Source organism: Littorina saxatilis, linkage group LG3 (genome assembly GCF_037325665.1).
Source record: "Littorina saxatilis isolate snail1 linkage group LG3, US_GU_Lsax_2.0, whole genome shotgun sequence".
NCBI lineage: Eukaryota > Metazoa > Mollusca > Gastropoda > Littorinimorpha > Littorinidae > Littorina > Littorina saxatilis.
Genome location: NC_090247.1, coordinates 40805378 through 40827634, shown reverse-complemented (window position 1 = coordinate 40827634; position 22257 = coordinate 40805378). Strand labels below are relative to the sequence as shown.

The 22257-nt window shown below is 41.0% G+C and overlaps 1 protein-coding gene across 1 annotated transcript in view; it reads left to right on the top strand.

Annotated features, from left to right (window-relative positions):
* The first annotated feature begins 1560 nt into the window (after positions 1-1560).
* The window catches only part of LOC138962354 (exportin-4-like), a 33750-nt gene continuing 13053 nt past the window's right edge, over positions 1561-22257 (top strand). Inside the window, exons 1-20 of the mRNA XM_070334141.1 lie at positions 1561-1648; positions 2171-2276; positions 2979-3120; positions 3763-3901; positions 5248-5364; positions 5832-5988; positions 6738-6856; positions 7149-7306; positions 7978-8152; positions 9815-9991; positions 11142-11272; positions 11681-11826; positions 12429-12609; positions 13553-13712; positions 16463-16632; positions 17209-17383; positions 18371-18575; positions 19481-19569; positions 20686-20869; positions 21576-21676. Coding sequence (XP_070190242.1) covers positions 1583-1648; positions 2171-2276; positions 2979-3120; positions 3763-3901; positions 5248-5364; positions 5832-5988; positions 6738-6856; positions 7149-7306; positions 7978-8152; positions 9815-9991; positions 11142-11272; positions 11681-11826; positions 12429-12609; positions 13553-13712; positions 16463-16632; positions 17209-17383; positions 18371-18575; positions 19481-19569; positions 20686-20869; positions 21576-21676 — 2898 coding nt within the window. The 5' untranslated portion in view covers positions 1561-1582. The remainder of the gene's footprint in view (positions 1649-2170; positions 2277-2978; positions 3121-3762; positions 3902-5247; positions 5365-5831; positions 5989-6737; positions 6857-7148; positions 7307-7977; positions 8153-9814; positions 9992-11141; positions 11273-11680; positions 11827-12428; positions 12610-13552; positions 13713-16462; positions 16633-17208; positions 17384-18370; positions 18576-19480; positions 19570-20685; positions 20870-21575; positions 21677-22257) is intronic.

The window sequence follows — 22257 nt, the reverse complement described above, 5'->3', positions numbered from 1 at the left end:
CTCTTGGAGTCAAAGGGAAAAAGTGGCCGAAAATGGGGGGAAAAGTTGCAGAATTGCAGGATAAGCACTGTCTTATCGTGTAGCCAGACGAAACTTGACTAGTTCTTTGCACTCAACTCCTTTCAGTACCTCAAAATACTATAAATATTCATTAATAACATAGGAGAAGATTCCAAAATACTAAACTTTAAATGTTTAATACAAAAATTGCATTATTGATTAGAAATTTTGTATCCCTACACAAGACAGACGTTTTCAGTGGCAGGGGAAGACAAGCACACTGGTCACACCAGAGTTATCCTCTAACGCAGAGATATAGATCGTAGGAGTAGTGCAGGGGAGATAATCAACATTTTGATTTAACGGACTCTCTTTACATAGTGACTGCACCACTGGAATAAATAAAAATACATCTCAACATTTAAACAGTATTCCCCCCTCTGCTTCTTTACCTCTGTAAACTTGTAGAGCTAGTTATTTTTCGATAAACACCCAGCAACCAAACAAATAACGAGCCATTCTGATCATCATCGCTCCACGCTGTCGCTTTAGTCCCTCAGTCTGACCACGGGACGCTAAACTGAGTCCTACGCGAATCTATCAAAACAAGAATACAGAGTTATCTCCCATTTGTTGTTCGTGAGCAGTGTTCGCGAGACGAAAATTATTGCAGATTGGCCGACTTCGACAGTGATCTCCGTTCTGTTCTTCACAGTTATGATAAAGACATCGTTCTAAGGTCAAAACAAGTCGAAATGTTGGGACTGCTGCCGGAAGGAGACCGTAATATATGGTTGCATCACTGTCAAAAAATCGTCTGCTCCAGCGAGCGCCGAAACCAAACGATTATCACGTGACACTTTTGCCATATTTAGAGTTGTTTGCACAGTAAATACAGCCGCGAAAAATAGCTCGCTTGAAACTGTCTTTCATATCAATTTCCTTTGTAATTTAAAAATTACACAACACCATGAAAAATCATTATCGACGATCGCGACTGAATATGCTTACATCCATCAAAAGAGCGGTCAAAAGATCGTGTAGGTTACCTAGCTCAAAGTTAGGCTAGGATAGCAACTGATCAAAAGATCAGACAAAGGCTCAACAGCCTAAGTACCAGTCTGTCAACATATCATATCATATCATATCATATCATATCTAAATATGTAAAAAAATCGTGAGACTCGGCATGTAACCTCTACGTATTATGTACACATGTAAATGTGAACCTCTTACATTTATTATGCATTGCAATCAGTGCGCATTGATTTTTTCCCCGCACCTATGCACTTAATTCTTTCTACCTTCTTTTTTTTCTGCCATTCTTTACGTCCGTTGTTTAAACAAATTCAATTCAAATTCTTCTTCTTCTTCTTGTCGATCACCAATTCAAATTCATTTTGAAAAACCAGCAACCGGTTCTCTAAAAATCCAACATTTAAACTTAATCTTTACATGTACTTCTCAGACAGATTAGTCACTGCCGATCTGTGAAATTAGCACTGATATATTCAGTTTTAGATCAGTGGAAATTAGAGGTCAAGGGGAAAGAATGCTAACAATACGTAGTCCAAGGGAGACAATGTCTGTTGACAAGATGGCCGACCATGTCATGAAAGAACTAGAACATGCTTCGCAAATTGCTTTGGTAAGGTTACTACATAGTTGTTTTGTTTTAAAAATGAATAAAATAATTATCTTTAATTGTTTTTGACGTCTTGAATGAGACATATTGCTTTAGGAAAGCATAAAGCGAATCCTAACAGATTATTTTGTGTGTCCAACAAGCCATTTTTGGTCCTGGATACGAACACATGTGGGAAAAGTGAAACAGATGTTGACAGTTTTCTTCTACGGTATGCTACTGTTGTGTTAGCGTTAGTTCGGACAATAACACAAAAGACAGGCTAGATGGGGAACTGATTTTCTGTTATCAGTCTCCACAGTCTAAGCATTCCTGGAGTGGACACGTTCTCAAACTCAAAGGTCGAACTCGAAGTTTTGTAATTTCATTGTTGGTATGTTACTGAACACTGTACGTGTTCATCGTCCCGAATTCTAGACGCTTATGTTCATGTTCAACAAAAGAATTGTTTTGTGCAGAACCAGAAAACGAGAGAAAGCTAAGTGTTATAATTTTGTTGTCTTGTGTACACGTTTTCTGTTGCAGGCACCGCCCACGGTGGTTACATCTGAACAGAGACATGGTGCTGAAAATGTCATACTTAATTTCCGCAAGACCAAGATGCCTTACAATATCTGCCGGGTTATTTTAGGTATGGATACAGTTATAAATGTAATTATATTAATTATTATAATAATAAAGTAAGAACTTGGATGCCCGACTTTGTTTTAGTGTGAAGCCGAAGGAACACTCAGTGTTGTGACATTTGTTGTTGTTGTTGTTTATCTACAATAATAAAAAAAGGAAGGTGTGTAGTTCACTAATACTGTCTTTGCAGATCTGCCTTTTTCTGTCACCTGTACTTGCGATTTCATGACATTGGTGATAGATTTGCTTGGTTAAAACATGCAAACACTCTACTGAAAATGCACTGTTCTGTGCACCCCTAAAACCACGAAACCTTCATAAAAGTTAGGTGTATACACCTTGCTATTACAGAAAACCACTTGAAACTACACACACACACATACACACACACACACACACACACACACACACACACACACACACACACACACACACACTTTAATGTGAAATTTGTAGAGAAAAAGTTCTCCAATATTTTTTTTATTAAAAAGTATTATTCAAAACAGAAAAAAGTCTCCTATTTCAGCATTAGTGGTATGTTTTGTACATTGTAAAATTAAAGTTTTAGGATTACAAGTCATAGTTTTCACTAGTTCAGTAGTTAGCTGTGTTTTTGACCATAGTCAAACTTTTACACTGTAAAGTGAAAGTCTAATACATGTATGAAAATAAAAGTTTTGATTTTAACAATTCTTTGTATGTGCAGAAAACAGTAGTGTGGACTATGTTTTGTTCCAAGCAGCAACAACAATCAAAGAAGCCATTGTGCGTGAATGGACTTTGTTAGGTGCTCAGGACATTGAATCCCTCCGATCTTTCCTTTTACGCTTCATAACCAAAAACATCAGGTGAGCATTTTTTGTTAACAGCATCTGTAAGTTTGTTGCACCTACTTGGAAAATGTTGAAAGTGTTTGGTGTTAGAATTTTGTGTGTCTTTTTATAAAATATTCTTTGAAAAAGAACATACCACGGATAGCCAATTTGAAAGGCAGATTTTTTTGTTCTCCTCATTTTGTTTATGCTTTTTCTGGTCTGTTACTTATGAGCTTTCCCGCCTTGGGTGTGTTCTCTGTCATGCAACAATCAGTGCTAGTGCACTAATAATAATATCTTAGTAATAACAATATAGTAATTATGGTGCTTGGTCAGTCACTTCATGAGTTTAAACATTCAATGATTTTCGATTTTTCAAGACTCCCCAGAGGACAATACTTTTAGTCAGCTGGACCTGGTTTAAAAATATGTTTCAGTCCAAATATCCTGGCTACAAAAACATTGTACTGTCACTGTCTGAAGACCAGAGTCCTTCATGTCAAAACCATTAGGCAGTTGACAGGCCAGTGATTCGAACAATGCGTCTGATTAAAAAATTATGTGTCAGTGTCTGAAGATATAGAACAACATTGGTCACGTCCTGCACCTGCGTGATTTTTCTTTTCCTTTTATTTTATGGTATTCAAATGTTAACCCATGTTTATCTTGTTGCAGCCTTCAGAGCTACGTCAGGGAACAGATTCTGCAAACAGTAGCTGTCATATTAAAACGAGGCACCCTGGAAACAAATCACAGCTGTGACTGTCTTTTCCAAGATGTCACACAGCTCATCGCAAGTGGCAACGTTACTATGGTAACCACCAGACTTGACGAGTGATATTCTCTTTGTGTGAAATGATGATACTTCATGTGTTCAATTTTGCTTTTTGTGGAAAAAAACCAGGGTCGTTTAGCTACCGGTGATCGTCAAGGTGTGTTTGAGCAGGAAAATGATTAAACTGAAATCTGAGCAGACTCTTTGGTTGGCTTTTGCGAGGATAGACTAGGACACTGAACCTGGAATAGCTGACTGCAGTGTATCTCCGACAGGATACTGTCTGACAGAGCCCTTGAAGCAGACTTGAGGTTCTGTTGTCTATATTTAATAGAGCTAAATGTTTCAGTTTGTGATTCAGTGGAACCCCCCTTTTAAGACCTCCACAGAAAATCGGGTCTTAAAAGGGAGGGAGTCTTGAAATGGGGGTACATTTACAGAGGCTATCAACAGACAGTCTGATAAAAGAGAGTTTTAAAAGAGGGGTTCCACTGTACAGCACTGGTCTTGCTCAACACACTCTTATTAACAACGGAAAGAGTTGCACATTTGGCCAGTAGATCAATTCTAAACTATGGCATTGTGTAGGACTTCGCCATTCCTCACAGCTTATGCTCAGACTATTTGGTGTTCACAGTGTTCCCAAGTAAACAATTGGTTGGGTACAGATTTTCAAAACCTTTAGAGAATGAAAAGAAGTCAAAGGATTTTGATGGTCGTTATATGAGTTACCGTACTTTCCGGGTTACAAGGCGCTACAGCGCATAAGGCGCACCCCCCTCTTTTTAAACAAAATTGTAATCCAGTCACCTATTGGGCGCAGGGGGCCGATAGGGCGCACCAAAATTAAAAAAGTATACCGGTAACAAACGGTCGGAGAATGAAAATAAGCCGCACATCAAAGGAAGAATACAGAGTGGAAATATGTGTGCTCTGTGTGTGCCGCGAGATCAAAGGCAGGTCCATTGTGACAGGTGGGTTGCCTTGTTTAGACACTGACCTTCTTCCCAGGGGTCAATGACCCAGTTTTTGCTATGAGAGGTGGTTCCCCTGTCATAGATCTGAGAGAGGAAACACTTCCTGCACCGGGGTCAGTGACCGAGTTTAACCTATGGGGCGGTCTCTTTGATGTCTTGAGAGGAAACTTGGCCAGGGTAGTACCTAGTAGCTGAAACATGCATTATCACAAGTTGTTTGACTGGTACTCAGGCGGTCTCTTTGATTTTTTTCGTATTTCATACACGGATTAGGCGCTTCGTTATACAAGACGCAGGGGTCAAACTCGAGGAAAAAAGTCGCGCCTTATGACCCGGAAAGTACGGTAGAATGTAAATAAATCACAGGATTTTGAAGGGTGTTATATAAAGTTTCCTGTCCGCTTTCAGCAACTTGTGGCGTGCTCCATGCTGTCGGCGTTGCTGAATGAGTACTCCAGCTCCAGTCGCATGAGTAGTGTGGGCTTTACTTGGGAGTTCCACATGAAGTGCAAACATGTGTTCGAGGTCAGTTTTCACAGGCTGAAGCAACGTTTTATTGCTGTTGTTGTTATGGTGTTGTTGATGATTTTGTTGTAGGTATTTGAAAAGACAGAAGAGTTACTGCGTTGTTGTCAGTTAGTTTTCTCATCTTGTTATTTGCGTAGACATCAAAATCAAGTTAACCGCTAGCAATTTTTTTCTCTCTCTAGTTTTGAAGACATTGGTACAAACAAAACTTGCAAACAAAATCACTGTGTCCAAGTATCAACCACTGACAACATTCCATCCAAATTTTGTAAATGGTTATGTTAGGACATGCTTGGACTAATGGGTGATCTTTCAAAATCTCTGAAAGCTGATTTTGGGGAAGGACAGGGTGTTACAAATTAGAACGTAAAATGAAGTACAAAAGAATGTCAATTCAATTTAAAACAGACAGGCACAATTAATTAGTTATTTGTATTTTCTTATGGTTGTATTAATGATTCCAGCAAAGCAACCTGAGGAGAGTGTTCATGTTCTCACTACAAGTCCTGCATGAGATCGAAGGGTCAGGTGACCAGCTGAGTCGGGAAGTGATGGCCGTGCTCAACAGAGTCCTCTCCATCTCTGAGCAGATTCTGTCTTGGGAGTTCACGCCTCGGCACAGTATCCTTTCTTCTTTTAAATGAGAGAAGTATGTGTGTGAAGAGAGAAGTATGTGTGTGGATGGTTCAACATTTCCGCTTGCCAAGACTACGTAGAGCAAGCACATTTGGTCAAAACGTTTAATGAGTTGCCCAACAGGGCATGTACGGATGTTGAAGTCTGATCTTTGTAGAGGGGTAAATTGGAAAAAAAAGTTACAAAATAAGGATCAGTTCATGTGGCTGTGTCGAAACAAAATAGCTTTGAGGTGTGTGTGTGATATGTGTGGGCAAGTGCATGTTCAGTTCATGACTGACAGGGCAAGACAAAAACAAAGGAAGGCGTGTTACCCTAGAGCTGCAGGAATTGTGGTCATTTTCTTGGTGCCCCAGGAAACAGTATGCTGGAGTAAAGTAAAAGCCTGAACTAAGGAAGAGTAGGGAATATCATCACATGGTATAGCTGGCTCTGAAAAATGTGCAGGCAGAATGTTATTACTCCACATGCATCCAGAAAGAAAAAATGGTGTGTGTGTAATACTGTAAAGAAATGGGACGCAACTCTGTTTTCGACCGATGGCTCATCTCGTACGAGCCAATAGAAACATTTCTGTATGTTACACATTCAGAAAATAAAATAGAATTGAATTGAATATGTGTAGAGAAATAATTATGTGCATGATTGTGTCCCTGGTTTACTGAGTCTAAACAGATTCTTTCTTGGATAATTTGCAAACTAATTTTGTCCACATTCTCCTTGACCTGATGAAGATTACACGCGAGTGTATCCCACTGGTTCTTGCACTGGAAGCAACAATGTGTCTCTGAGACCCAATGAAGCATGGAGGGAGGTTCTACTTGGAGACGCCACGCTTCCATTGTTCTTCAGGGTAAGAACGTTATGTTGACAGTTGTTACATTGTGACCCTTGATCACTAACTTTAATGTCTAGTGTCAAGATGAGCCTGCTATGAAATGAGTTTGTTGATTTTATCAACAAAGGGAGGTAAGCACTCTAAATGCATTCGACATGTGTCATAGAGTAAGTGAGAGTTATGCGGAACTAGTGTCCTGGCTCCTGAGAGAACGACAAGCAACTTTGATCATCATGAAATCCTCATTTAAAATTTTCATCCTTTTTTTTCATTTCAAAATACAAGTTTTGTTTTTTTCTTCTGACAGATTCACAAGAAGGTTCGACACAATGCAGAAATGTCCCATCACTCCCTGATGTGTGTCTCTCAGCTGGCTTCATTGAACGGCATGATTTTTACTGACGACAAAGCCAGGCTCCATTACCTCAACATGTTTGTGGAAGGCCTGCTGCAGCTTGTCAGCAGGTAAAGAAACATTGCAAAATTAAACACGGAAATGAAGAAAGGGGTCAAAATAAATTAGCAACTTGAGATATAAAACACTAAGGCTGCTAGTATGCACGTTGTAAGATTGTGCCAGCTTTTAAAAAGAACATAAGGCATTTTTGCATACTGATTATTGTATATCCATACTCCCCGCAATACAACCCCCCCCCCCCACACACACACACACACACACACACAACAAACAAACAAACAAACAAACATACACACATATTGGATTAATATTGGTTAGGGCACAGCATTCTTTTCTTTTTCTTGTCGATCACACTTATAGGCACAGCATTCAAGAACATAGCAACCGGCACGGTTGGCCTAGTGGTAAGGCGTCCGCCCCGTGATCGGGAGGTCGTGGGTTCGAACCCCGGCCGGGTCATACCTAAGACTTTAAAATTGGCAATCTAGTGGTTGCTCCGCCTGGCGTCTGGCATTATGGGGTTAGTGCTAGGACTGGTTGGTCCGGTGTCAGAATAATGTGACTGGGTGAGACATGAAGCCTGTGCTGCGACTTCTGTCTTGTGTGTGGCGCACGTTATATGTCAAAGCAGCACCGCCCTGATATGGCCCTTCGTGGTCGGCTGGGCGTTAAGCAAACAAACAAACAAACAATTCTTACCACTCCTCTTCCTTTCCAGTGTGGATCTGAAGGACTACGAGCACCTTGGGATGGCCATGACGTTCAAGAACCTGGTGGTGATGTTCCCCATGTGGTGCGTGGCCAACCTGCCCGCCAGCCTCCTCCACTCCTTCGTCACCTACATGACCTCCCTCACCTGCAGCATGGGCTGTGCCGCCGCTCAGGAGGAGACGGTAAGTGCTCTGTGGCGGTTCAGATCTCTGCTCCTCCCTTGGATGGTACAGTGGAACCCCCTTTTTAGGACACCTCCCCACCCCCCACCCCCCCCCCCCCCCCCCCAATTAAATTACATATCTTAACCCGACTCACAAATAGCATTAACTTTTCAAAGTTTCTGCTTGGTTGAAGTTTTCTTTTTAGAGGGGTTGTCTTCTTTTTCCGAGGCACTCGATTCTTGACTTCTCTTCATGTTGGCAGAGCGTTGGTTAAAATTTACGGATCGGAACACGGACAAGATTTTAAAATGCCACGTCGCCCACTCCAGCCGGGAGCGAGCGTAGCTCTCGACGAGTGGCCTGCAAATCCGCAGCAAGCTGCTGTTGTTGCACATACCTATTACTCATTTGGGCCGAAAACGTCTCGAAAAGGGAAGAAAAATCCTCTCTATCACAAGCTTTATCTTTACCACTGCGTTTCTTGACCTTGGCTGAAGTAGCCTTACTTTTAACCTCCTTCAGCACTGGCATGGTTGGACTCAAAGGGTCCGAAATCTAAACAGACATTGTTGTTTGAGAACATGGGTCAAGAACAGAAACAATAGTACCCTTAACTTTGTCTTTGTGCGTAACTTTAGACGGGGAAACGTCAGCAGCTACCTGTCTAGTGTGTGGTTTCTTTTTATCCTTGTCAGCCATTGCTGAGAAAACTGTTTTAAGACCCTCCTTTCTCAGATGTTCTGCTCATAGCCTCCGTAAGTTGACCTCTGTTTTAAGACTCTCCTTTCTCAGATGTTCTGCTCATAGCCTCCGTAAGTTGACCTCTGTTTTAAGACTCTCCTTTCTCAGATGTTCTGCTCATAGCCTCCGTAAGTTGACCTCTGTTTTAAGACTCTCCTTTCTCAGATGTTCTGCTCATAGCCTCCGTAAGTTTACCTCTGTTTTAAGACTCTCCTTTCTAGTGATCGACAAGAAGAAGAAGACTCTCCTTTCTCAGATGTTCTGCTCATAGCCTCCGTAAGTTAACCTCTGTTTTAAGACTCCCTCTTTTTTAAGACCTGATTTTCTCAGATCTATGAAGGTCTTAAAAGGGAGTTCCACTGTATTTTCTACCCTTCACCACACATGTTGTAGGCTTTTCCTTTCTTCCTTTGCCCTCACACGCTTTCCTTCCAATCTTGTCTAGAAGGCTATAGAAAATTTTTTAAATAGATATACAGCAAATCTTTGAAGAGAGATGCAGAAGGACCTTTGTTTCATAAATGCTCCATTTTAAGACCCCCCCCCACACACACACACACACACACTTTTTTTTAGTTTTGCAGATTTTTTAGTTTCTAACCTCTGTAAATGTATCTCCATTTGAAGACTTGCTTCCTCTTAAGATGTGGTTTTATCAGATTTTTTAGTTTCTAACCTTTGTAAATTTATCTCCATTTGAAGACTTGCTTCCTCTTAAGATGTGGTTTTATCAGCTTTTTTAGTTTCTAACCTCTGTACATTTATCTCCATTTGAAGACTTGCTTTCTCTTAAGATGTGGTTTTATCAGATTTTAGGTCTGAAAAGAAGGCCCCACTGAGAAATGTTCATGTCCGGAAGAAAGTTTTTGTATAGATAGTATTCAACCTGTAACATCTACGGGCCACTCTGATTGGTTGCCCTCTCTGTTACACTTGCAGCTGGACCCTGATGAAACGCTACACATGGAGGCATATGAGAAACTGCTGGACACATGGCTGTCGCTGGTTGGTGACACCGACTCTATCGATACCTCGCTGATCAAGCCCGAGGCTGCCAAGGTCTTCAGTTCCTACATGATGTGCCACCTCAGTCCTCCGCACGGCAACAGGCTTAGAGTGAGTGGTGTGTCTGTGAGAGCTTGGATGAAGATGATGATGTTGGTGACATTGAGTTTGGGGAAAATGAAATAAGAAAAATAAGAAGGGTTAATTCATGATGCATTTAATGAATGAGGAGACTAAACATTCTTGAAATTAATCCCTCTCGTTTTTACATTTAGTCAAGTCGAGACAAGGGTCGTGGTGTGTGTCTGTGTCTGTGTCTGTGTCTGTGTGTGTGTGTAGAGCGATTCAGAGTAAACTACAGGACCGATCTTTATGAAATTTTACATGAGAGTTCCTGGGAATGATATCCCCGGACGTTTTTTTCTTTTTTTCGATAAATGTCTTTGATGACGTCATATCCGGCTTTTTGTAAAAGTTGAGGGGGCACTGTCACACCCTCATTTTTCAATCAAATTGATTGAAATTTTTGTAAAGCAATCTTCGACGAAGGCCGGACTTCGGTATTGCATTTCAGCTTGGTGGCTTAAAAATTAATTAATGACTTTGGCCATTAAAAATCTGAAAATTGTAATAAAATTTTTTTTTTAATATAAAACGATCCAAAATTACGTTCATCTTATTCTACATCATTTCCTGATTCCAAAAACATATAAATATGTTATATTTGGATTAAAAACAATCTCTGAAAATTAAAAATGTAAAAATTATGATCAAAATTAAATTTCCGAAATCGATTTAAAAACAATTTCATCTTATTCCTTGTTGGTTCCTGATTCCAAAAACATATAGATATGATATGTTTGGATTAAAAACACGCTCAGAAAGTTAAAACGAGGCACAAAAAAGCGTGCTATGCAGCACAGCGAAACCACTACCGCGCTAAACAGGCGCGTCAGTTTCACTTCGTTTTGCACAAGCGGTGGACTACGGTCATTGTGAAAAAATGCAGTGCGTTCAGTTTCATTCTGTGAGTTCCACAGCTTGACTAAATGTAGTAATTTCGCCTTACGCGACTTGTTATTATTTTATTCTTGAATTTGGAACGTTAACATTCTGTTTGTGTTTTATTTCTTTTGATGATAATTTTCACAAACAAACAAAAAACTCTGTCTTCAGGCTCATTTTAAAGACCTTATGTGCCTCTTTGTCAGTAACCTTTGACGTTGAAGCATTTGTGTTAATTCTTCATCTTTTTGTGTAGAACGATGCTGCTGACAATGATGAAGTGGAAGAGCTGGAGGAAGACGACAGAGAAAAGTTTTCAGACCAGCTGTGTTCAATAGGGGCCTTAGCCAGAGTGGTGCTGGACCAGTGTCTGCCTCTTATGTCTACGTAAGTCTTGTCGCCATAGCCTTTTTCTATGTGTCGTCTGAGTGGAAATTCTGATTCTGATGTCGGGTGCACTTTACTAATTTTTGTGTACAGTACAAACAGTTAACATTCTAATTCTGATCTCATAACATGTTTTTTTCTGTCTAAGTTGACCCTATTTCTAGGGCAGGGCTGGATGTAGAACCCAAAAAAGTAATTTAACTTGCATGTCTAGTACCCTCGTTATTTAATAAAAAAAAAGTTGAGTATCTATTATCCTCATTAGTAAAGATTTTGTCTTGTCTTGTTTTGTTTTGTCTCTGTTGTTCACAAGTTGAATTTGATGGTACGTGTCATGTCTTCAAAGCATGCCGTGTACCACTGTATAACAAATTGCAGAACTTTAATGATTAATATTATGTTTTTCAGTGTGTTGGAAGAGCTGGTTGTGCAGTACAGCGGTTATCTACATGAAATCAAAGGCAGGCACGCGTCAGGAAAGCTGAATCTCTCTCACGACCTCACTTCCCTCAACACACTGCACGAGGATCTGCACTGGGCTATTCTTGCTACCAGTAAGTTCAAACAGGAAAAAATGTCTGAAAAGGCTACAGTAGAACCCCCCCTTGTAAGACCTTTAAAAATCTGAGGAAATCTGGTCTTAAAAAGGAGGGAGTCTTAAAATGGGGGTCAATTTACAGACATTATAAACAGATCTAAAAAAATTAAGGTTGTAAAAGGGGAGAGAACTTAAATTTGGGGGTCTTAAAAGAGGAGGGGGGGGGGGGACTGTATTGATAAGGTCAACGGTTACATGCTTTTGATGTTAGTACGTTGAACATCTTGAATCATGTATTTGCACAGTTTCTTGCGCAATGCAGTCTTCATAGAAGATATGACGAGTCAAAGGTCTAAAGTTGTTTTAGCTGTTATTCTCGCTGTTTTCATAGAGGATTTGTATGTGCAGAGGCTGTATGCAGATAAGGCAGTTAAAGCAAAAGAGCTTAGCAGGGATGGTGGCATATAAAGCGGCCGTTTGCCACGCATAGTTGGTTGCATGTTTTTAGGTATTGTTACAGGGATGGAAAGAGGAGATGGTGTGGGTTACTTTGCTGTAGGACTTCAAAATGTTTTTCGTGCCTCGATTTTATTTGTTTGTAATTGTTATTTTTTTTAGCACACATCCTGACAGAAGGTGTAGATGGGGAAACTCCACTGATTCCGTCCGACATTGTGGAGTATTCCGTGGCCCAGAGCGGTTCTATAGACCTGCAGAAAACCATGCAGCTTCTGGCGTCGTCCGGCCAGTCCATCACTGCCAGTGCTGACGCATACTCCCACACTGACAGAGTCATCAGGTAAGCTCTCTGGTATTTCTTGCAGTGCTGTACTTTGGCAAGGCAAAGCATAAGAGAATTTATTTTATGAAGACAGAGGAGTACAGAAACAAGTAAAAATAGGAAGACATAGAGAATACTACATGGCTTGCTGTGTCGTACCAGATTTACACGAGTTGTTTTTTTAAATATTGAACTGCGAGCGAAAGCGAGCTGTTCACTATTTGAAAAAGCAACGAGTGTAAATCTGGTACGACACAGCAAGCCATGTAGTATTCTGTTTATCCTACATACTGTACTTACGTGTATTTTACTGAAAATGTCCTGCAGTCGAGGCAGCTAACTTGAAGACGCTTGTTTTGGAACCTCGATCTCTTCTAAAGCCTCGTGCAATCTATTACGTCAAAGCAAAGAAACGTCACTCTGAAAGTGTGGCGTGACGTGTTAGTTCTCAAAATTCATCGAGGGTAATTAGCGAGCGCAATTTTTTGGGTCTATAATGACGTTTGTCTCGGTGACTTTGGCATCATGAGCAGTGGAAAAACAGGTCCCTGCCAGACTTGCTTGACATGACCTCATTTACATGATACACACACGTGTGATTTGAACGATTATTATCTCACGGGTGTCTCTCTCACGTATGTAGGATAAAACTAATTATATTTATAAGTATAATAGTGAGACACAGCACTTCATGCAATGAATAAATAAAACAATCTGGGTTGGTGCAGGGGAAAAAACCGCTTTAAAAAAGGGTTTTGTGTCATGAAGATGTGTAAAAACTCCATCAGAGTCATAGTCATAGTTGTCTGTTTCTTGTGTGATACAACAGAGGTTGGATCTTCAAAAAACACAGAGATCACGATCAGATGTCATAAGTTTGCGATTAGATCTCATATGTTAGCTAAAGCTCAGAAACTGAACAAAAGATTCGCAAGCTCTTCAAATATTGCTTGGTTTTCAGGTTGATAGTGGGCATTCTACGACTGTGTGAGGTGGAGAAGCAGGCAGTGGCAGCGGAGATGTCGTTCTGTCTCAGCCCCCAGGTAGCTTCCACTACCATGTGGTGTTTACGACGATGGGCTGCAGCTTACCTGCTGCCAAACGAGACCTACTACTCACAGGTGTGTGAACATGAAGTTTGAAATGGTAGACATCTCTCTCAGGTTCAGACCTGTTTACCAGTACGATTTGGGCGTATTTTGTACGCCAAATTATTATCGGTACGCAAATACGCGACACACGCACTAAATACGCCAAAGAAAAAGTCTAGAATACGTTTTCCGGTGTTGGTGTGCTGATTACGGAATGGTACAACTGATAACGGTTTCGGTCGAAGGGAGATAAGCATGACAGCGAGTCTTCAGCTGTGGAAACCTTAATCAGTTGTTGGCACGTGCGATCGTCTGGACAATCGTGGCAAAATGAAGCGGAAAAATGTGCCAGTTTCGGATGACAGTACCAAGTCTAAACAGCAGAAGCAGCAGATTTTCTTGGAGAAATATAAGAAAGAGCCAGGAATTGTGGAGTCTACTATGGGAAAAAGTCATGCACACTGCAAGTATTGTAAATCAGATTTCTCCGTTGCCCATGCTGGGAAATATGACATCGAACGACACTGCAGTTCCAAAACTCACCTGGACAAGGTTGTTGCAAAGAAATCCGCTGAAAGCTGCCAAGGAATTATGAAGTTCATTCCCGCAAAGCAAATCCTGCCAGAAGAAAAGGCTGTAGTCCGCGCTGAAGCAATGTTTTCTGAGATGGTTGTAAAAATGAACTTGCCACTGTCAACCGCAGATGTTATTTCACGAACTTCATCTTTTCATTATCAATCTGTTTGGAAGACACTGGTTATAATGCTATAAACTGACAGGTAAATAAAATTGTTTTATTCCTGTTGTATTGGAAGGAGTTAAATTCTGAAGGTGTTCACAAGACATGCTATTCTTACACAAACACGTTTGCACCCACGCGTACATTTTCCCTAGCCCATATGGTTTTGCTTGCAAAGTACACGCAACTTTTTGAAAAATGCACTCAACTTTTTGGGAAAGTACTCTTGCCTCGGGTTTAGGGTAAACAGGTCTGCAGGTTATGAATTCCTTCTTCATGTGATTATGGGCTGGACTGCAGCTTATTTGCTGTCCAACGAGGGCTACCACTTGCACATTTTCCAGCACAGAAGTTTTACGGGGTTGATCTTTCTGTCAAGTTATTCTTTTTCTTCCTGAAAAGGTGGGGGGGGGGGGGGGGGGGTCATCGTGCTGTGATCAAACGATAACTTGGGATTCGTTAATATCAGCTTTATGCTTGAATACGGATCATCAATGCCAGATATCTATATATATATACGACTTGTGTCTGTGTGTCTGTGTGTTTGTGTATTTGTGTATTCGCCATGCACGGCCAAAGTTCTCGATGGATCTGCTTCAAATTTGGTGGGCTTATTCAGAGAGACCCCGGACACAACCTCATCGATGAGATATTTCAACACGTGCTCTCAGCGCGCAGCGCTGAACCGATTTTGGTTCCACCTCAGCTATTTTGGTTCCACCTCAGCTACCCGGGCCCCCATACCGACACACCAAAGCCAAAGTTCTCGGTGGATCTTTTTCAAATTTGGACACCGTATTCAGCTACACCCCGGACACAATATCATCGATGAGATATTTCAACACGTGCTCTCAGCGCGCAGCGCTGAATCGATTTTGGTTTTTGTGTTCATTTCACCATTATAAGTAACTCTTCCTTATCTTCTCATATTCTCCAGGTTTTCAGCGTTTACCTCCCTTCCTTCGTAATGGTGCACTATAGTGTGAGTGGAGCGTCTTCGGATATTCCCGGCGTTCTGTTACTGTTACTATTTTTAGAAGGTCAACGCAGTGTCCAGAACGTAAATTGGACCCGTAAATTATCCTCACTGTAAAAGTGCAAAGGTCGAATCAATTTATAGCCACGCGAAAAATACACTGTCATCTATCTCTCTATAGATACGGCTTCTCTGTGTTTTTGTGTGTGTGTGTGTGTGTGTGTGTGTGTGTGTGTCTCTATGTGAGCAACACCTGTGCATTGTTCAGTTCTGTTTGTGATGTGGTCTGGCGGCTTTTGTGTAAATTTATGTACTGGCCTTCCTTTTACAAGCCATAACTTGCTCAGTCCTGTTTGAGTGGAGTTCGCCTCCAAAGGTGATTAACACGGTTACATTCGTCGACAAGGATGGGACTCGATATGGTCAGGAATGGCATTATGGCCACTGAATCATTTTCGTGCTGTTCCCATTCCACGAATCTGGGAGGGACCTAAGCTTGGCGGGTCCATTGTTCTGACCCGGCAAAGCCGGCGTACGGCTCTAAGTACTTCTTCCCGGCGAAGCCGGCTACCCGGCGAAGCGGGTATTCATTCTAGTTGTATATATATGCCACAGCAGTAAAATTGAATACATTTGTTTAACCAAAGGATAACGTCCCTAAATCATTTAAAAAAAGTATTGCATAACTTTAAATTATATCACTTACTTAGAAAGTAGATAAAACAAGGTTAGTGAGATAGAAAAAAAGGTGAAAATTGGTTGAAAACTTTCAAATGCTTAGCCTCTGCTTTATTTGATGTGATCATTGGGTACACTTCCTGTTAATGTCTTTTTGCCTCAGGTGCATGGTTTTGAATGTTTTGATCTCTGCTCTTATGTAATTTTTTTTTTAAACATTTAGACAAACCAACAGTTACATATGAACCCAGTACTGGAAGTTAAGCAGAACATTTGGGCAGGATGGGTGGGTGTTGGGGTAGTTGGTAAGGGAGTTACAGTACTAGAGGAAATACTTGTGCTCTTCATCCCTTTTAATCACAGTCTTTCATTTTACTTACATTTCAGATCAGCCCTGCCCTGAACTCTGCGTTTGGTCGCGAATCTGACGGGGGGAAGTGGACGGTGGACTTCCTGCTGGAGAAGATTACGTCCAATGTGGCGGTGTGGAGCTCCGAGACCTCTGTCATGACCGACACGCTCATGCTCTTCGTCACCATGGTCGACAACAAGGCCAGGTAGAACTTGTGATGAGAAGGGGTTTTACATTTATGTTTAGTCATGACTTTATCAGTTGTTTAAAAAGGATACATTAGAATTGTGCATAGATCATATCAATCAACTTTGCCAATGATTTTTAACACTTTTACATTTCATTTTTTTAAGCGAAAGTTAAAATCTGTTGTAATTCATCCAGAGAAGTAACTTTGCCAATGATTTTACAATTTTTTTCCATTTCATTTTTATAAGCGAAAGTTAAAAATCTGTAGTAATTCATCCAGAGAAGAAGTTCACTGAGAAGTCACTCCCAGAGAAAATAGACGATGTTCGAAAATGATTCTGTATTGTTTGTATGTGTTGTGAAAAAGTTTTCTCTTGGAAACATTGGCGAATAGTGTCACATGGGAAAGCTTGCCTCAATGTTTACAAGAGAAACAACTCTTTAACAACACATACAAACCCGACAGTTATTTTCCGGAATTCGTCTATTCAAGGAACAGTATACATATTCCTTTTCAAACACTTCAAATCAGTTGTCATGGTTGTCGAAACATGTTATTGAAAGCAATCTCTAGCCCTGAATGTCCCTTCAGGGCTCAGTTCATATCTGAGAGTCAACACCTGTGGCGACTGGCTCACCTGGAGATGGACAAGAAAGGACCGGCTCGGCTCCTGGCCTCTCTGCCACGCCGCCTCTTCATGAAGGGACTAGTCATGGCCGGAGCTGGCCTCAAGGACATCGGTCAGCAGCAGGAGTTTTGGAAACTGGTCAGTTGATGTGATAGAGAGCTTGTGTGTGTGTGTGTGTGTGTGTGTGTGTGTGTGTGTGTGTGTGTGCGTGTGTGTGTGTGTGTGTGTGTGTGTGTGTGTGTGTGTGTGTGTGTGTGTGTGTGTGCATGGGGGAGGGTGTGTGTGTTGAGGATGTGCTTGTGTGTGTGTGTGTGTGTGTGTGTGTGTGCAGATATGACGAACTGTTAAGAAAAACAGGAAGAAGAAGGAATAACCTCTCTGTGTACCTCTGCATCTGTGTATCCATCTGTTCTTTCTGTTCATCTTTGCATCTATCTATCTCTGTCTGTCTGTCTATCCTTCCTTGTACCTGCCTCTCTCAGGCTATGTACAAACACAATTAACATGAATTTCATTGAACATCTTGAATTAAACATCTTAAAATTAAATTCTGGACAATTTGTCAGATAAGTTTATTTTGTGTATTATAGTGTTTGTCTGTCTGTCCACTTAAATGACCGCTGGGTGATCAGTGAACATAACGTTTTCTTCTCTTCTTGATACATGTATAACGTTCCGATACCCCCCGCGGGTTAGGGGGAAGAATTTACCCGATGCTCCCCAGCATGTCGTAAGAGGCGACTAACGGATTCTGTTTCTCCTTTTACCCTTGTTAAATGTTTCTTGTATAGAATATAGTCAATTTTTGTAAAGATTTTAGTCAAGCAGTATGTAAGAAATGTTAAGTCCTTTGTACTGGAAACTTGCATTCTCCCAGTAAGGTCATATATTGTACTACGTTGCAAGCCCCTGGAGCAAATTTTTGATTAGTGCTTTTGTGAACAAGAAACAATTGACAAGTGGCTCTATCCCATCTTCCCCCTTTCCCCGTCGCGATATAACCTTCGTGGTTGAAAACGACGTTAAACACCAAATAAAGAAAGGAAAAACGTTCCGATTACATACCTTTCTTGGTTTATCATATTGAACATCTTGACTTTCTTTCTCATGTCTTCCATTTTGCAGGTGCTGGAGAGGACGCGAGACTGTTTCTACAGCACAGTGGGTCAGCCCGACTTCACTACACAGAGCTACCAGGGCAGCAGCAAGGAGGATCTCTCATGGGTCCTGGAGTCGATGATCGGCATCGCACAGGGAACCAGGGTGGACATCTGTGAACACATCTTTGAATTTCTGCACCCCTTGCTGGCTGACACTGTCAAGTTGCTGGGTGAGTGTAGCGTGTTTTAGTTTAGAGAATGGTTTGTTATTGGAACGTTCAATTTATGACAAAACAAAACAATACATTCACTGTAGTTTGGACCAGCGGTCTCTTAAGTGGACACACAGACAAACACTTATAATACAGATAATAAACATATCTGAGAAGTAGTCCAAGAAACTCGCTCAGAAGACACAAACAAGGCAATAGTTTAGATTAGCAGGAATGATTTAGTTTCTTCAGCTAATTTGCCCAAATAGTCACAAAAGTTTGTGCAGCTTTCAAAAGTTGTAGGCAATTATTGGAATTACTTTTCCCCCACCATGAAAATGTTTGACTGTTCTGCTGAAATGACGGTAAAGTTATGGGCAATTTGATTTAAGATTAGGCATTTCGCGTGCCAAGTGCTGATGTCAAACAACATCCCTGGAAGTATAGTGTGTATCTGTCAGGCACGGGAATTGTCCGCGAATTCGCGTATTTCCGCAAAAAGGAAATGACGTTTCAGCGAAAATAACAAATTGTCCGCGGCTAAAAAAAAAGGTAAATTAAATTATATGCATACTATTGTCTCTCTATCCATTATTTGCTTACACAAGAACTATCAAAATATTGGTCTAAAATGCTAAAATTTGTTTTCCTTCCGGGGTAGGCTTCGCCCCCCTGGTCCCCCCAGTGGGGCTCTGCCCCTTTACCCCGCTGGGGCCTAGGCAGCCCCTAGACCTTGGCCTATTTTCAGAGTTTTTTCTATTTTGGAATTCCCATGCCTGATCTGTGTCTGTGTGTTAAGCTTATAGGATGTACATAATCTATTCAGAGTTTTCTGTCTTCAAAATGAAGAGAGATTGAAGAGATGAACAGTCAGATCTTGGTTGTTATTCAGAGGTGTGACTGATGAACTGGTTGTGTTTCAGAGGTGTACCACAGCTTCGAAGACATGGTGTACCTCATCCTTGAGCTGTTCGCAGAAGTTGTCCAACATCACTTGTGCTACCTGGGAGAGGTAGGTCTCATATAATCATTCACAGAAAAAAGGGAAATAATGAACTTTGATTGCCTTGTCCAACATCACCTGTGCTACCAGGGAGAGGTAGGTCTCATCCAATCATTCACAAAAAAAGGAAAATAGTTTACCTTGATTACCTTGTCCAACATCACTTGTGCTACCAGGGAGAGGTAGGTCTCATCCAATCATTCACAGAAAAAGGGAAATAGTTTACCTTGATTACCTTGTCCAACATCACCTGTGCTACCAGGTAGAGGTAGGTCTCATCTAACCATTCACAGAAAAAGGGAAATAGTTTACCTTGATTACCTTGTCCAACATCACCTGTGCTACCAGGGAGAGGTAGGTCTCATCTAACCATTCACAGAAAAAGGGAAATAGTTTACCTTGATTACCTTGTCCAACATCACCTGTGCTACCTGGGAGAGGTAGGTCTCATCCAATCATTCACAGAAAAAGGGAAATAATTTATGTTGATTAGGGTTTGACACAATCTTACCATAGATCAACTTTTTTATTTTGCTCATGTGTTGATGCCACTTTAAGAAAAACAAATGAGATGATATTCATGATTCCAACGACTTTTTTGCTGAACTGGGATCTGGTTAGCAAGGTTACAGCAATACAGGTGGTCACCATAACAGTTCAATACTTTTGTGTACAGTCACTAGCCTCTTCCTCATTCGGCCGCAAGTCTGTGCAAGTGAATTTTGCAGCCTTATCCAATACAGTGGAACCCTCCTCCTAAGACCCCCCAATTTAAGACTCCCTCCTTTTTAAGATCTTCATTTTTCAGATTTTCTCTTCATAACGTCTGTAAATTATTTACCTCCAATTTAAGACTCCCTCCTTTTTAAGATCTTCATTTTTCACATTTTCTCTTCATAACGTCTGTAAATTATTTACCTCCAATTTAAGACTCCCTCCTTTTTAAGACATGATTTTCTCAGATTTTTGAGGTTCCACTGTAGTTGCTTGCCTTTTCCTTTAGCCGCAAGTCTGTGCAAGGGAATTTTACGCACTTACCCAATAAAGCTATGTTCTAAAGTTGTAAGCCTGACATGTTCCCAAAGCCAGAGAGATGATAGACAAGACAATGGCGTTGTGTTGCAGGCAAACTCGAGAAAGCTGTACGAAGTGAGCCTGTCGGCCATCCAGATGTACTCCAAGTACCACGGGGACAAGGAGAGGGTGGTAGGGCCGGACGAGGAGGAGAACAAGTTCAACGACATCAGCATCGTCATGGAGCTCCTCATGAACCTCCTGGCCAAAGACTTCATCGACTTTGGTCCCGATGGTGAGAGCCTGGCCCTCTCTTCAACCACTAACTTTATGGGGGCTGATAACTCAGTTAGTAGAGAACTCGACTTGTGATCCATGGGTTTGAATCCGGGGGGTCATGTGATAATGAGTAAAAACAGGTATCCTCCACATTACACCCAAGTTAAAGATTTTGGTCATTCTACTAGAAGTGCAGGTACTGATCATATCTGTTTCTCGTTGTTGCCAGTTTTCCACTGGGGCTAAGTGACCTGAATTTCCCAGCGATGAGATATGATAAAGTAATGGAAATGAGAAGAAGAATGTAATGACTACGTTCTTGATGGATGAGTTCATGGAAATCTTAATACATATTCATGTCAGAAAAAAACAAAAAAGGTATGTTGTTGGAACGTTTAATTATTGACCCAAAAAATTGTTACGTTCACAAATAGATCGACCCAGCGGTCTTTTAAAGTGCACAGAGAAACACTAATGAGACAAAACTTATCTGAGAAAATGTTCAGCTGCTTGCAGGGAAGACCCAATCAAGGCAATGAATCTTAAAAGACCACTGGGCCGATATATCTGAACGTTTTGTTTTGTTTTGTCAATAATGAAACGTTCCAACAACATACCTGTCTTGTTTTTTATTCTGAATTTTGGAATGTTGGCTGTCTATGCGCTGTACAAGCAAGGTTTTAACATCCCCCCAGTAGTGTTTTATCCTACCTCTCCCACAGAGAGCAGTGGGGCCCAGAACGGCACCCACGTGGAAGCAGCAAGCGTGGTGTTGTACGGCCTTCAGATCATCGTGCCTCTCATGACAGCTGAGCTGCTCAAGGTAAGACCAGTTTCAAGTTGTGTTGGGGGTGTTAATTAAGCAGTGTCATTTTTGTGTGGAAGGAAAACATTGGCGCGCAACAAATGTAGCTCTCGTTTCTTGTGCTGGCGACGCTATATTTAGGTCATTGGCCTCCTACTGTTACAAGGCTTGGTCTCCTTGAGACGAATGTTTGGCTTTAAATTTGTGGTTGTTGGAATTGCTTTTGTCCCTAACTTCTTCAGTTGTGTTCTAGTCAAGTAAAAATTATTTAACATTTTCCAAGTTTTATTCCTTGAAGCTTTTTTTTTTTTTTGAAGGGTGCTTTGGAGCAGTAAGCGATCATTCATGCAATAAGAGAATATTCATGTTTAGACAAATTTGCACAAATTACAAGCTTACATGCATGGTATGAACAATTTAGAATATTGCAGCTTGGTTGTGTGCTTACGTTCGTATGAAACAAGGAGTGCAGCACAGAACAGAAATATTAACCCTCAAAAGTGTCTGTGAGAATTTGTGCATACATATTCACATGAAGACATACATGCAAGTATGTAGACAGGTGTGCACTCAGACACATGCTCTCATATGTGGATGCA